At 42.0% G+C, this 14,952-nt stretch overlaps 1 protein-coding gene across 1 annotated transcript in view; it reads left to right on the top strand.

Moving 5' to 3' along the window:
- Positions 1-14,952, top strand: part of DYRK1A (dual specificity tyrosine phosphorylation regulated kinase 1A) — a 69,973-nt gene that overhangs the window by 47,566 nt on the left and 7,455 nt on the right. The window contains exons 3-6 of the mRNA XM_015628541.3: positions 3,414-3,619; positions 11,992-12,084; positions 13,011-13,199; positions 13,848-13,995. Of these exons, the coding sequence (XP_015484027.1) occupies positions 3,414-3,619; positions 11,992-12,084; positions 13,011-13,199; positions 13,848-13,995 (636 nt within the window). The remainder of the gene's footprint in view (positions 1-3,413; positions 3,620-11,991; positions 12,085-13,010; positions 13,200-13,847; positions 13,996-14,952) is intronic.

The raw sequence follows: 14,952 nt of genomic DNA on the forward strand, positions 1-14,952 counted from the left end.
TGTTACTCTGTTGCTTGCAAAAATCATAAAACCACAGAAAAGTTTAGGTTGAAAGGGACCTTAAAATCATCCAGTTCCACCCCCTGCAATGGGCAGGGAAAACTTCCACTATCCCAGGTTGCTCAGAGCCTCATCCAGCCTGGCCTTGGATACTTCCAGGGATGGGGAGGCCCCAAAACATCCATTAAAAAAATAATAAAAAAATCCATTTAAAACCCAGCTATTTTGAACAACAAAAATATTTTCCATCCTCACCAAATAAATAAATATAGTCTTAAACTTTTTCCACTGTGTTGAGATGATGCTTTAAGAAATAAACCTTCTCTTTTATGGGAGAATCCATTTTTGCAATGTGTCTATTTTCAGAGAGTTCTGAGCTGTGAGCCTCTTTTGAGTGCAAATACACATCAAGGTGGGTATTTTTATGCCTCCCCTGAACTAACATTAGGTAAGGCCTATTTGTAAGATAATTCTACCCACTCCAAATCCATAATCTTTTCCCTTAATGTACTTCATGCTTAGAGATCTTGGCATATGTTTTGAGGTTTTTTTTCTTCATTTTCCTCCCAAGGTGCTTTACTAGGTGTGATCACTTGAACTCGTAGTGGTTAAAAAGAAAAATTGATGATTGACTACACCTTGTTCACAGATATTTCTGTCCTGTGGTAGTTCTGGATGTGCTGTGGGAACAAGTGCCAGTGGATTTTAGTCCTGCTCTGGTGGTCAGCAGATCCCTGATTTTTTGGATGTCTGGAGCTCTCCAGATAAGCCAAAAAACAATCTCAGAGCCACCAGAGGCTTTGTGAGCCTCAATTAATGGCTGTGCACAAATGTCCCTATTTCTGGAGCGACTCCTCGACCTAAAACTAAAGGAGGTCAAGATTTCTATTCTAACCAGTCCTTCTTTCCCCTCTCCTTTCTTCCTAACGTGTCACTGGGTGTTTCTAGGAGTGTTCTCTCGGGGTTGGATGTCCTGGGATGGGACTGCAGGTGTTGTCAGGAGCAGAGTCTGGGATGTGACAAGGACAGGGATTCCATCAGGGCCCGGAGCTGAGTGTGACTTGTTTGTGTTGGTGGCCAGGGCTGCTTCTAGCACAGGGCTGGGAGCTCTGGGGCCTTCCTGGCAGTCCCAGGGACAACTTGGAAAGATGGAATTCCTTGGCTGCTGATCCTTGTGGTTACAGGTCCCAGACTTGTGAGCCAGGTGGTTGTTGCTGGTTGCTGACGTGGGTGAGGTCAGTCCCATTTTGGAGATGACTCAAATGCTTTTCCATTTGGGTTGGGAACACAGGGATGAGTTGGCCAATTCCCATCCATCTTTTTGTCATCCTTCACGTCATCAGACTGGTCAGGCTCTAATCTCATCCCCTTTTCTGAGATTTGCTGTGGAACCATTTGTGTTTCTGGTTTAAGAAGTTTCTTGTTGGACACAGTTTGGATTCACGTGTGTGTGGTTCACAGTGTGGTATCACATTTGGTGTGGGACTGTCCTCCAAGCCAACAGGGACCTCTTTGTTGGTCACAAGCAGCAAATTCCAAAAAATGTTAAACTAAAAAATTAAAATTCGTGGACTTGGATGCAGGTGGACTTGGGAGGAAAAGGTCTACAAGCATTTGATGGCTGAAAGTTTGAAGCTGAACCAAAACATCAAATTACAACTGTTGTTTTGTGGGATAATTATACTTTTAACGCTATTTTACTTTCTTTTTTACTTTATTTTCAATGTGTGTAGTGCATGATTCAGTTTATCCTCAGATTTGTTGTGATTTTTGGAGTGTTAGAAGATCCTATGAAGTAAATGAGATCCCCACCATGCCAGGATTTTTGGGTTTATATATCTGAGTTTTCTGCTTTTTTAGGAACACGTGGAAGGGCAGAATTTTTTAAAATAAAATTTGTTTTTATTAAGTTATGTAATTGGCCAGGTATCTCTCTATTGGAAACTTGTGGCCTGGGGTAAGAAAATACAAGATTGAAACCTTTGAAAGTAACTGGCTCTACACTTCAGAATTAGTGGTATTTTTGACTCTCTGATTTAAATATTGTTTTGACTTTTACTTCAGTCACCATGATGTTGCTAAGTGAGATTATGATTTTTTTTCAGGTTAAGCAGAACCTCAGAAATTAAAAGAGCAAAAAGTAGAGATACTGGATGATGTGTTACATATGTTCAGCCATTCTTCCAGGAGTGTTCAGTGAATCTTGAAAAGCAAATGTTCACTAAATCCACCAAGTTGTAGAGATGGAAGATTAACTCTGATTTTCAGTTTTTAATGGACATTTTGTAGAAGAGTAGAAAGTTAATTTTCTGTGCAATGTTAACTTAAAGTGGTTAATATTTTAATATAATCAATGCAAAATGGTGTTTGATTTCATCCATGCAGTTCTTCTGTTGCCCTGATAGGTGTTGAGTCAATGGTGCTGTATCAAGTTTAATATTTTACTTTTCTTTTGACAGAGTTATTTTTTAGAGAGCCAAATCTTGTCAGTGCTCATCTACTGTTTTCTACTGCTTGTATTTTCTTGCAAGGTTTGGACTGTAAAGGAAGTGGGGATTTCCCTTTGCTGGTCAGGTGCTTGGCTGTTTAACACCTTCCTTCTAAATTTAATCTTTAGTGATAATTTTGCTTTCAGATTGCAGCTGCTCTTTGTTTGCTGCACTTTGTAGGGAGGTGTAAACACAGAGGACAGAGAATCAGGGATTCACAGAATCACCAGGTTGGAAGAGCCCTTTGGGATCATCCCAACACCACCAGCATCACCCCTAAACCTTATCCCCAAACCAAGATGAGCTGCTGAGGCTGGACACCGGATTTTCCTTTGGCACAGTCAGTGCAAAGGACTGTCAGCTGCTGGGAGCAACCCTGGAAGGCAGAACTTGTGCTTTTTTCTGGCTTTTGTGGAGTCCATACACAAAGTTTGTGTGTTTGGAATAACCCCTGTCAAGTTCTGACTGAGTTGTGACAGTCAGGTGGAGATGTGAGAAAAGGGATGCTCAGGATTAGAGTCCCAGAACGGTTTGGGTTGGAAGAGACCTTTAAAGATCGAGTTCTGATGGTCAGGGACACCTTCCACCAGACCAGGTTGCTCCAGCCTGGCTTTGGACACTTCCAGGGATCCATGGGCAGCCCCAGCTGCTCTGGGCACCCTGTGACCTCCCAGGGAGCAGTTCCTCCCCAATATCCCATCCAGCCCTGCCCTGGCCCAGCTTAGGGCCATTCCCCCTTGTCCTTGTGAGAAGTCCCTATCCTATAGTGCTGCAGATAACCTTTCCCTGAGGGTGATTCCGGGATCATTCCCTATGGAATATCCCACGTGTGACAACCACTGGCTGCCGATGACCTCCGGGATCCGAGAGTCTGAACGCAGGGCAAGATTTTCAACCTGCTTAACCCTCACCTTGTGTTTGCAGGAGGAGAGACTTCAGCATGCAAACCTTCGTCTGTTCGGCTTGCACCATCGTTTTCATTCCATGCTGCTGGCCTTCAGATGGCTGGACAGATGTCCCATTCGCATCAGCAGTACAGTGACCGGCGGCAGCAGAACATCAGTGACCAGCAGGTCTCGGCCTTATCCTACGCTGACCAGCTCGAGCAGCCACTCCCATTGACAAACCAGGTACGGGGGAAAGCTCCTTCTCTGTCTGGGAGTGCTTGAAATGTGGAGTTGTGGAATTATTTGGGTTGGAAAGGACTTCTAAAGATTGAGTTCCACCCCCTGCCATGGCAGGGACACCTCCCACTGTCCCAGGAGCTCCCAATGTCCAGCCTGGCCTTGGGCACTGCCAGGGATCCAGGGGCAGCCCCAGCTGCTCTGGCAATTCCATCCCAGCCCCTGCCCATCCTGCCAGGGAACAATCCCTGCCCAAGATCCCATCCAGCCCTGCTCTCCTTCAGTTTAAGGCCATCCCCACCATGTCCTGTCACTCTCAACTTGTGAAAATCCCTCTCTATCCCTACATTATACAACCATAAATTACAGGATCAGGGCATTTATTTTTGTAGGGTTTGGTTTTTTTAACTAACTCCCAACTCTGTAAGGATGGAGTTAATATACAACAGTATATTTAAAAATATTTGTATCTGTCTATAGATATAGATATAGATATAGATATAGACAATGGCTTCTATTATTGTAATTATTAATTAATTATTAATCAATTATAATTAATACAACGTATTGATTAATTATTAATTAATTATTAGCTAATTATTAATTAAGTTTCAATTAAAACTTAAAAGAAGTTTTTGAAGTTGTTTCTAAACTTCTGGAAAATATTATGATTATTCTACTTGTTCTACTTGTAACACGTTTTTAAATAAAGGGAGAGAAAGATTGGCCAAGTGGAGAACTGTGAAAAGCTCTTTTTAAAATAATAACAATTTTTAAAATGTTTCTGCTGTTTGTTAGCATCTGATTGCTTTATTACTTACCCTAATGGACAGTTGTGCAATTCAGAGTCACGGGTTGGTGTATTTGGAATACCAAAGTTTGCACAAAATGTATTTTATTTGAGTAGGTAGGACTGCTGAAAGAACTCCCTAACTCAGTGCCAGGAGCCACAAGAGCTGCTGTTGCTCTGGATAAATGGGAATTCTGTTGGTTTTTAAAAATTCCACGGCCCAATTGTGGAAACATAAAGGCAGATGGGTTCCAACAAAGCCTGTAAGTTAGAACTTGAAAATGTGGTGCAGACTGATAAGGAATATTTCAGTAAAGAGGATGGAGATGAAGTGTGTTCAATGCTCAAGATGTTTTAGGTAGAAAAGTCTCCAGAACCATCAAGAGATGTTGTGGTGCTGTGGGAAGGAGGAAAGGATTAGAGGGGATGAGGATGGCCAGGATGTTGGGTGCCAGGATTTGGAGATCTCCAACAACTGGAGCAAAGTGAATGGAGCTGGCCCAGGATGGGTTTCCTTTCCTGAGGGCCAGTCAGGAGGAAGATGAAAACTCCCAAATAATAATATTTAGCTTGAGGATCTGTAAAAGCATTTTATGTGAGTTTTTTTAAGTTAAGGGTCTCCCAGAACTTCTACAATGAGGCTGGTCAGTCAAGAAAAGTTTCACCTGAATCCTTTCAAGGCACTTCAGAAACAAACTCGAGGAGTTTTAGGTTGTGACATGATTCATGTGAGGAGATAATCAGATGACCATGGCAATCAAGCTGTCTTTGCACCACCAACACAGTTTTATAGAATCAGTGTTCTGGCTTTGATGGTGACCAACTTTCTGAAGTCTTCTGACTACTTGTCTTCCCTGTCTCTTTCCACCCTCAAGTTCTTGTGCTTCTCCCATCACCCAGTCCCACCAAGAGTTCTCCTCACCAAGCTCCTGCTTGGAGTGGAGGTTCTGTCTGTGGGGGATCTCAAAGGCTTTTTGTCTTTGCAGTGCACTTCTGATTTTATCTGCACAGCCAGATCCAGCTGTGAGATCTTCCAGCTGGTGGCTCAGATCATCTGCTCTGGACCTGGTCTCTCTGCAGAATAAATTCCTTGTTCTTTTTTTCGGGTTTCTCTTTCACATCTTGTTCTGCTCTTGTTCATTTTGATTAAAAAATAACATTTTGTCATATAAAACCTCGGCCTGTATGGTTGAAGGTTTTGTGCTTTTCTCTCCAGATGTGATCTGCAAACATCTGGGGGTTTGTGTCCCATTTATCCCTGCATGTTACAGATTCTTTCTTTATGGCATTCCTACAGGAATCCCTTTAATTCAAGGTATTTCCATGAATATGCTGCCACTTGTTTCTCTCTGGCCTTGATAGAAGCAGTTCTGTCCTGTAAATGTCAGTTCTGGAGAGGAACCTTGCAGAGAACATTGTTGGAATCATCTTTGGGTGGTTGTTTCATTCCTCTGGTAGAATCCCACCACTTGTTCTCTCTGCTGTAGAGCTTCTAACACAGACCAGTCTTTTATAGTGTCAAACTCTCTTTGGTCACAAAAGGTGACTTCTGCCTTTGTAAGTTCATACCACAGAATCCCAGGATCATTTGGGCTGGAAAAAGTCTCCAAGATGAGTCCCAGCTGTGGCCGATGCCCACCTTGTCCCCAGCCCAGAGCCCTGAGTGCCACGTCCAGGTGACACCTCCAGGGATGGGCACTGCAAAGCTCCCTGGGCAGCCCCTGCCAAGGCCTGAGCTCCCTTTCCATGGGCAAATTCCTGCTGCTGCCCACCCTGAGCCTCCCCTGGCCCAGCCTGAGGCCTGAGCTCTCCTCCTGTCCCTGTTCCCTGGCAGCAGAGCCCGACCCCCCCGGCTGTCCCCTCCTGCCAGGGACTTGTGCAGAGCCACAAGGGCCCCCTGAGCCTCCTTTGCTCCAGTGTTTATCTTCCAGAAAATCCTGGTTTTAATATACAGCAAAAGGAATTGGCTGCTGGAGAAGCCTTGATAGTTTAATATTAATATACAAAAATATGAGGAGGATAAAGGTGACTTCAGCCTGATTCAGGAAGTTTGATCCTTTAAGGTTGGATCCTTTCAATGCAATGGCTCCCATCCAGTCAGACAGACAAGAATTGGGTCTAGGAGCTTCAGCTTCCTGGATTTTCCTAACATCAGCAGTCTGGATCATTGGGACAGCCTAAAAGTAACTGCTTGGGTGCCCTTAAACCAACTTGCTTGGTTACCCTAAAATAATCTGCTTGGGTGCCCTAAAAATAACCTGATTGGGTGCCCTAAAAGCAACTTCTTAGAGTGCCCTAAAAGTAATCTAATTGGGTGCCCTAAAAGCAAATTCTTTGGGTGCTCTAAAAGTAAATTGTTTGGGTGCCCCAAAATCCCCCGTTTGGGTGCCCTGAAATAACCTCTTTGGGTGCCCTAAAAACAGCTTTTTTACCAAAATACCCCATTTGGGTGCCCTGAAAGTGCCCTGTTTGCAGTGAGCACCCAGCAGCTGACTGCCAGCGAGTTGGAGCCTCTTTGCTGCAGTTCCCTGGTGAATTGAGCAGCCGGAGGGCTCGGGAAAATCGGGATTTTCCCAGTTTGGCGCTGCCGGGATTCCAGCAGAGCCTTTCCCGAGCTCCAGCCCCCCTCTGCTGGCCGAAGAGCCGCGGTGCTGCTGCTCGGAAAGCTCCTCTCCCAAAAATCCCATCCTTGGCACGAACTCCCTGAGCTTCAGTAATTACCTGATGATGCTCATGCAGGTTATTTTTGTGTCTTTGCTGCAGACTGACTCCTTTTTTTTTTGTGGAGTGTCTGGTTCGGGTTCCTGGAATGATTTTAATTCATAACCAGAGAAAAGAAAGGCAGGTCTTGAATGTGAATTTATTTGTTTTATTCCTGCTCTGTCCTGCTTGGATTCAGGGTTGTAGTGGCTTGCAGGCCATATTCTGGTGTTTGGGCACTCATTCACAGTTAAAGGTTAAAGGTTAGGAAACAATAATGGCAATTTATACTAAAATTATATAAAACTTATATATTTATGTTACATGTAAGTAATATAAATAATTACATATAAGTTTGCTCTTAAAAGATTATTTACATAATTTTCTCTTGCACTTTTTGCTTTCTGGCTGTGGTCTCCAAACCCATTACAGACAAGGATCAAAGAATTCTAGGAAGATACTCCAAGACCAGCCAGATTGTTTTGTTTTTCACTTATTTATGAGGTTTTAAATCAGAGTTAAAAACTTCCAGCTCTGTCTTTTGATTTTTTTTTCCTTCAGGAGTTATTTTTTGAAGGCTTTTATTTCCCAAATAGTGCTGGCAGGATGGGGTCCTGCTCTTGGCTGTGGCTGCTGAGTGCTTCAGTTTTAGGAAAGTGTGGGAGCACATGGTCCAGAGTGAACAGAAAAGTTGGGATCTCTGGGATCTTTATCCTGTAGTGGTAACAAATTAATATTTCTCTGTCCAGTTTTAACTGGTTCCATCTTGTGAATTCAACACAGCCTGATGGGAATAAAAGATAGGAACTTAAAAGTTGTCACAACTGCAAAGTTCGGGGGTTTTTTGCTGCTCTGTTTATTTCCATCATGGATGCTTAGATTGACTGAAACTCTTTTTATTTAATTACAAAATTATTAGAAAATTGATTTACCTGATAAAGGAGGTGAGATTTTGGTAGCAAATTCCAGCAGTTGAGCTTTTATGAAACACCTGGAATGGGAAGGTCAGGCTGACTGTTAAGCACCTTTCTATCTTATCCAAGATCACTCTGCATAATTCAAGATTGTACAGACCAGATCTTGGCCAGAGATTTTATTGATCACATCACTGTGATCATTGCCAAATCCGTGCTGTAGCACCAATTTAAAATCCTTAATTCAGGATTAAATTCCCACTACCTGATCAACATTATTTTTAATGATGGTTTAACTTCAGCAGTCTCTGTCATCAGTGTGACCATGCAGATCAATTAATTAAACAATTACACTTGGAATTCTTGCTAAAAGTTGTCCTGACACAGTGAAATTTTCATTATTTATTCTGTTTGTGAAGCAGAACATGTGCGATACACAAGCTGAATTTATCTTTATTTCTTCTTAATTGTGGATGATAGTGAATCTTTCTTCTTATTAAACAAAATCTGAACTAAAGCATCCCATAAACAGCTCAGCATTCTCCTTAATCAAAATAAAAATAATTTAAAAAGGAACAATGCCATCTGTTTGGACAAAAAAGAAAATGTCCATAAAGAGGGAAATTTATTGTGTGTTCCATGCCCAAAGGCTGTAAGTTCAAACAGCACACCTGAATATAAAAGTCACAGTTCCTATAAAATGTGCTTTGTCACCAATATGTTGTGGACACATAAATGGGGCCATTTTGTGCATATTTCCCTATTATTTAATTACAATTCATAATTGTAATTAATTTCTTGTCTCTCAGGCCTAAGATGCAGCATCTCTTTGATTTGTGTTCTGGTTTTAGGGAGATCTCAGCTTGCAGTGTTGCTGTCTGGCCACCAGATAGAGACTGAAGCTTGTGAAATGGGAACTTTTTCCTTTTTCCTTTTCCTTTTCCTTTTCCTTTTCCTTTTCCTTTTCCTTTTCCTTTTCCTTTTCCTTTTCCTTTTCCTTTTCCTTTCCCCTTTCCCCTTTCCCCTTCCCCTTCCTTCTCCTTTTCCCTTTTCCCTTTTCCCTTTTCCCTTTTCCCTTTTCCCTTTTCCCTTTTNTTCCCTTTTCCCTTTTCCCTTTTCCCTTTTCCCTTTTCCCTTTTCCCTTTTCCCTTTTCTTTGGTGTTTTAGCATTCCTTGAATCCAAGACAAATCAGAATAACCCCAACATTAAAGGATTGTTGGAGAGTGTTGTTGTATAAATCGGATAATGACTTTATTCCATGGTCTTCCATCATCAGGAAGAAAGACTCTCTCTTGGAAAAAGAAGGGAATATTACAGAATTCACAGTATAAAAGTGTGAGAGAAAAAAATTCAACCCAAAACTTCATGAACCCAGGGGAGTGAAATAGAAGCTGTAGAAAAGTTCATACAGTTCAAGTGTGTGCTCAGAAATGTCTGTCTGTCAAAATCCACAATTTTTAAATAAGGGATTGGCTGCAGTAGCCTGCAGAATTTAAATTATTTACAATTTTTGGATGGTGATAGTTTCTTTTTTTCACTAGGCTGTTTATTTCAGAGTAGAAATTAGATCTTTATTTTTGAAATGAGCAAGCAAATTTGACTTATAAATTTGAAAATAAACATGAAGACTTGCCATACAAAGTCCCTTCTCAAAGTAGAACAATTTTTTGTGGGAATAGTTGATCTGATCTATGGAATTCTTCACATTGAGACTTTCCCCATAAAAATCAAGTCCCTGTGCTGGTCATGAGAGATTGGGCCCTGCCAGTCTTCCTGATAATTCCTCTGCCACATCCTGGTTTCCTTCACCAGCAAAACCCACCAGCATTCCCATATTCCAATATCTTTTTTCAGTCAGAATTCAGGAATTTGAAGGAAATACTTGGATTTGAAGGTGCTTTAACAATGGCAGCTGGATCAGGACTTGCTGCTGCTCAGTGCTGTGGGAGGGAACCAAAAGGTCCCCTTTAGGTGGGGTTTATTTCATGGGCCACATTTGTTTGCCAGATGAAAGGAAGAAACAAAAATGTTTTGTAAATGTCTGATAGTTTGTTTAGGAAACTTTCAAACAGTTTCCTGATGTTTACAAAGTGCTTGTACTTATAATAAAATAGAATTAATGTGTTTTCCCCTTGCCCACACAGGAGGAGAATTATTGTTTGGCTTCCTAGGGTGGTCCCTTGGGTACCTCAGTGCAGGTCCAGTTTCAGAAGCAGAAATTTGCTATAATTTCTTTCAATGAGACCTTTTTTGGGTCATTTTGATGTGATTCTTTTTATTGTGTCACTGGGGGAAGGGGAGGGGGGAAGAGTTATTTGTACAGCAACCATTATAAGTCTTAAGTTATCCTATAAAAATGAGAAGAGCAGGTAGAGTTGTAGTAGTAAACTCTCTTCAGTCACAGAAGGTGAATTCAGCTTTTTCAGGTTCATATCACAGAATTCCAGGATCATATAAGTTAGGAAGGATCTCCAAGATGAATCCCAGCTGTCCCCAGCCCAGAGCCCTGAGTGCCACGTCCAGCCCTTCCTTGGGCACCTCCATTTAATAACTCATTTATTATTTCAGTAATACTGGCAGAAAACATGCACAAGCTTTTCTCCAATGGAGTTGCTTCAACTCACCCTGAAGTTTTCTGTCTTGCACCTGGGGGAGAATAACCCCAGGCAGCAGCACAGGCTGGGGGTGACCTGCTGGAGAAGGACCTGGGGGACACCAAGCAGAGTCCTGGGGCAGGAAGGCCAAAGGGATCCTGGGGGACATCGGGATGAGCATTCCCAGCAGGTCAGGGGTGATGCTGCCCCTGTGCCCAGCCCTGGAGGCACCTCTGGGCTGCTGTGTCCAGCCCTGGCTCCTCAGCACAGCAGGGACAGGAGCTCCTGGAGCTGAGGAAGGACCTGGAGCATCTCCGTGCCCAGGAAAGGCTGAGGGAGCTGGGGCTGCTCAGCCTGGAGAGGAGCCCCAGCTGAGAGGGGCCTCAGCCCTGGCTGTCCCTGGGTGTCCCTGTCCATCCCTGTCCATCCCTGGGTATCCCTGTCCATCCCTGTCCATCCCTGTCCATCCCAGGCTGTCCCTGTCCATCCCTGGCTGTCCCTGTCCATCCCTGGCTGTCCCTGGCTGTCCCTGTCCATCTCTGGCTGTCCCTGTCCATCCCTGGCTGTCCCTGGCTGTCCCTGTCCATCCCTGTCCATCCCTGTCCATCCCTGGCTGCAGGAGGGGCAGAGCAGGCCCAGGCTCTGCTCCAGGCCCAGCAATGGCACCAGAGCCACGGGCAGGGGCTGAGCCCAGCAATTCCCCCTGCACAGGAGGCACAACTTGTGCCCTGGGCAGTGCCCAGCCCTGAGCAGAGAGCAGAGAGGGGCTGGAGTCTCCTCCTGGGGATATTGCAGAGCCTCCCTTGTGTGGGGATGAAGAGGAGCAGACTGAGGGATCAGCCACTCTCCAACCTCCTCATCTGACTCTGGCTGGGTGGGACAGAATTCCCAGAATTTGTCTATGTTGGAAACAGCCCTTGGAGATTTTTTGTTTTTTGGTCGTCCTGGATTTTGTTTTTATTTGGAATTTAATGCAGTTGAATGTGGTGAGCTGGCCCAGTTCTCCAGCAGTTCCTGTGAAGTTCCTTTGGAGCTATACCTTAAATACAGTCACAGTTCATGTGTCAGCCCTGAGGGGCAGGAAGGATGGAGGAGAGTCTTTGTTGTCAGAGGAGATTTGGATTAAACCTGTTGGGTGTAGTGGGAGGAGAGGTAGGAATATTGGAATGTACTCCTTTAAAAAAAATTATTAATATATTAAAAATATTAATATATTAAAAAGTAACTAAACTGGGTGTGAGGGTTTTTTTTACTCTCAGTTTTAAAAAAACCTGTTGCCTTGAAATAACTCATTTTGGGAGGAATTTCACAATTAGATGCAGTAACTATATCATTAAATTCCTATTTTTGTTCTAATTTCTGCCATATTCCCATTCCAGAGGCGAATGCCCCAAACTTTTCGTGATCCAGCCACTGCTCCATTGAGGAAACTCTCCGTAGATTTGATCAAAACATACAAGCATATTAATGAGGTAATGGCTGCAGCTGTCTTTAATGTGCTCTGATGTTTGTTACAATGCATGATTTAAATGGATTTTCTATGAATAATCTCATCAAGAGATCCAAAAAAATCAAGTTTTCTCTCAGTTGTTCACATCTTGTTTGAGGTCATGGCTGTCATGGGCCTGTTTTCTGTCCAGCACACAGGAAATCTTTTATCCTGGGATTTATTTTCTGTTGTTTTATAAACAAATGTTGAGCTTGCAGGACGAGGAAACACAAGTGGCACAAACACACTTGGAGCTCAGTAAAACTTTATTAATGTTCCTAAGAGCTTTTAAGGAAAATGTTGAAGTGTTTCCTCTAAATTATTGAATTAAATATTATTGACAAATGGACAATATAAAGTTGTTCAGGTTAATACAGAAAAGCATCAGTTAGTTTCAAACTTTGACAATTAAAGGGAATATGAAGGGATTTTTATGGTGATTAATGACTTCCTTGGAATTCTTTCCAGTCTTGTGGGAAGATCAAGTGGTAATTCTTGTTTCCAGTTAGCATTTTGAATTTTACTGTGTGTACACTATGCTGGGATGTTTCTGTTCCTTTGGCACCTGTGAACTCTAGAGATCAGTTTAATTAATTAATAATATCATTTATCAGTGTTATTATTAATATTATTTATTAGTGTTAGTACATTTATCAGTGTCATTACTATTATTTAGTAGTGTTAGTACATTTCTTTAGTGCTGCTTTCCCAGTTTTTCAATTATTCAAGACTTTGCTTTGGAATAACGACCTGACTTCAAACACAGCAATAGGAGGAGAGCATTGCTTGATTTTCCACTTGTAGAAGTTGCACTTTAAAACCACAGGATGCTGAATAAAAGTTGATTTTCCTCTTTTTTGAGCTGCAGTTGTAAGCAGGGCTCTTAAGGAAATTCCTTTTCCTCTCCAGGTTTACTATGCAAAAAAAAAACGGCGGCATCAGCAGGGCCAGGGAGATGATTCCAGTCACAAAAAGGAGAGGAAAGTTTACAATGATGGTTATGATGATGACAACTATGACTACATTGTGAAAAATGGGGAGAAGTGGATGGACCGCTATGAAATCGACTCTTTAATAGGCAAAGGATCCTTTGGACAGGTAATGGCTCATTAAATATTTATGTAATTTTTGTGGATCACAGTTGTATTCAATTTGAAGTGCTATTGCTTCTTCATTTTGAAATTAAAACCTTTTTCTCACTCCTGTTATCCTGAGTGCCTGTTAAGACACTCACATTTTGTGCTATTTCATGTTACTACAGAAAAAATTCAAATATATTTCGATGTCTGTAGCATTTTACAATAAGAAACCCTCCACCTTTTGTCATCTGTTGACATTTTTAACTTGAGTTTGGTTTTGGTTTAAGTTTTTAGTTTGAATTGGGTTTTTAAATTAAAACAATATTTAGTGCTGGATCTTTCCTCTTATAAATGTCATTAGCAAGCATTTGTTTTGACTGGTTGCAGCTTTAGCCAAGGATGGAAGGAGGATGGAGCTTTTATTTGTGTTGGTTTTAGTTTTTTCTCAGATTTACCAGTCCTTTTACAGTGTTGGTTTAGTTAATTTTATTTGCATATAAAGTGACATCAGTGCAATAAATGTCACCAAATCAGTTGTAGCTTTCTTGTTGTATCATCAGAAGAAATAGAATTAAAAAGGAGAACTCTGAGATCAGAAAGGTGAAAAGGGGAGTTTGGGTGGGTTTTAAAAATTGGATTTCCCTGATGGATTTGGCTTTTCTTGCAGGTGGTGAAGGCTTATGACCGGGTGGAGCAGGAGTGGGTGGCCATCAAAATCATCAAAAACAAGAAGGCTTTCCTAAACCAGGCCCAGATTGAAGTGAGACTGCTCGAGCTGATGAACAAACATGACACTGAGATGAAGTACTACATAGGTATTGAATTAATTACTCCTCAGTTTTATTTTATTACGAATGGTTTAGATCTTGCTGTAGAGCTTAGGCTGCTTTCAGCTGATTTCCAAATCTATTTTGGGATATTTGTGATGATATTTGGCAGTTCCTGCCAAGCTGGTGGGTCCAGGGAGCTCAGGAAGTGTGGGGAGGAGTTGGAATCAAGTGTAGGAAGCCCAGCAGGACATGGAATGGTGGGAGGAAAATTCCAAAGGTTGGAGAACAGGAATTTGGAGAAGGATGTGTGGCAGGAAATGGCATCAGGGTGGGAGTGAAATGTGCCATCTCAGGTGAGTTATAAAGGACACACAGGGAACTGCTCTGGGATAATGGAGAAAACAAATCCATGGACACCAAGCTGACCAGAAATCCACCTTAATTAAAAGTCTGAATTCTCATAGTGCTCATATTCAAGATTTTATTATACCAGAAAGGGGAGTGTGTTGCTTTTTCTCTGAAATGCTTTTCCTATTTCAGTTGTCTTGTGGCAGCCTGAAGGTTTGACAGTGGCAAACCCTGCTGGGGAACAGAGGAATGTGACAAATATTTCACTTATTTAATGAAAAAAAAAGGCTTGGATTGGTTCATTTCATAAACTGAGATTGTGCCTGAAAAAAAATGAATACAATTCCTTGGGGATATTGATCAGTTTTATTAATTGAAGTAATCAGCTTAAAAATTGTGGTGATGTCATTGTGTATTTTAACTTAGTCTCACAATTCAATATTTCCTCTGTAAATGTACGGGAGTGATAACTTATTTTGATAACACATCCTTTCACAAGTTTTTTGGTTAATTCAGCTTTACTGAGGTGCACCTGAGGATGTGAAAATGTCCTCTTGTCTCCCAAACATGGCAGAAATATTTTGTAAATAACACAGAACGAGGAAAGAAAAACGATCTCTGTTCTTTCATTGATGGTCCTTCCTACATGCTGTG

Source organism: Parus major, chromosome 1, assembly GCF_001522545.3.
Source record: "Parus major isolate Abel chromosome 1, Parus_major1.1, whole genome shotgun sequence".
NCBI classification, from domain to species: Eukaryota; Metazoa; Chordata; class Aves; order Passeriformes; family Paridae; genus Parus; species Parus major.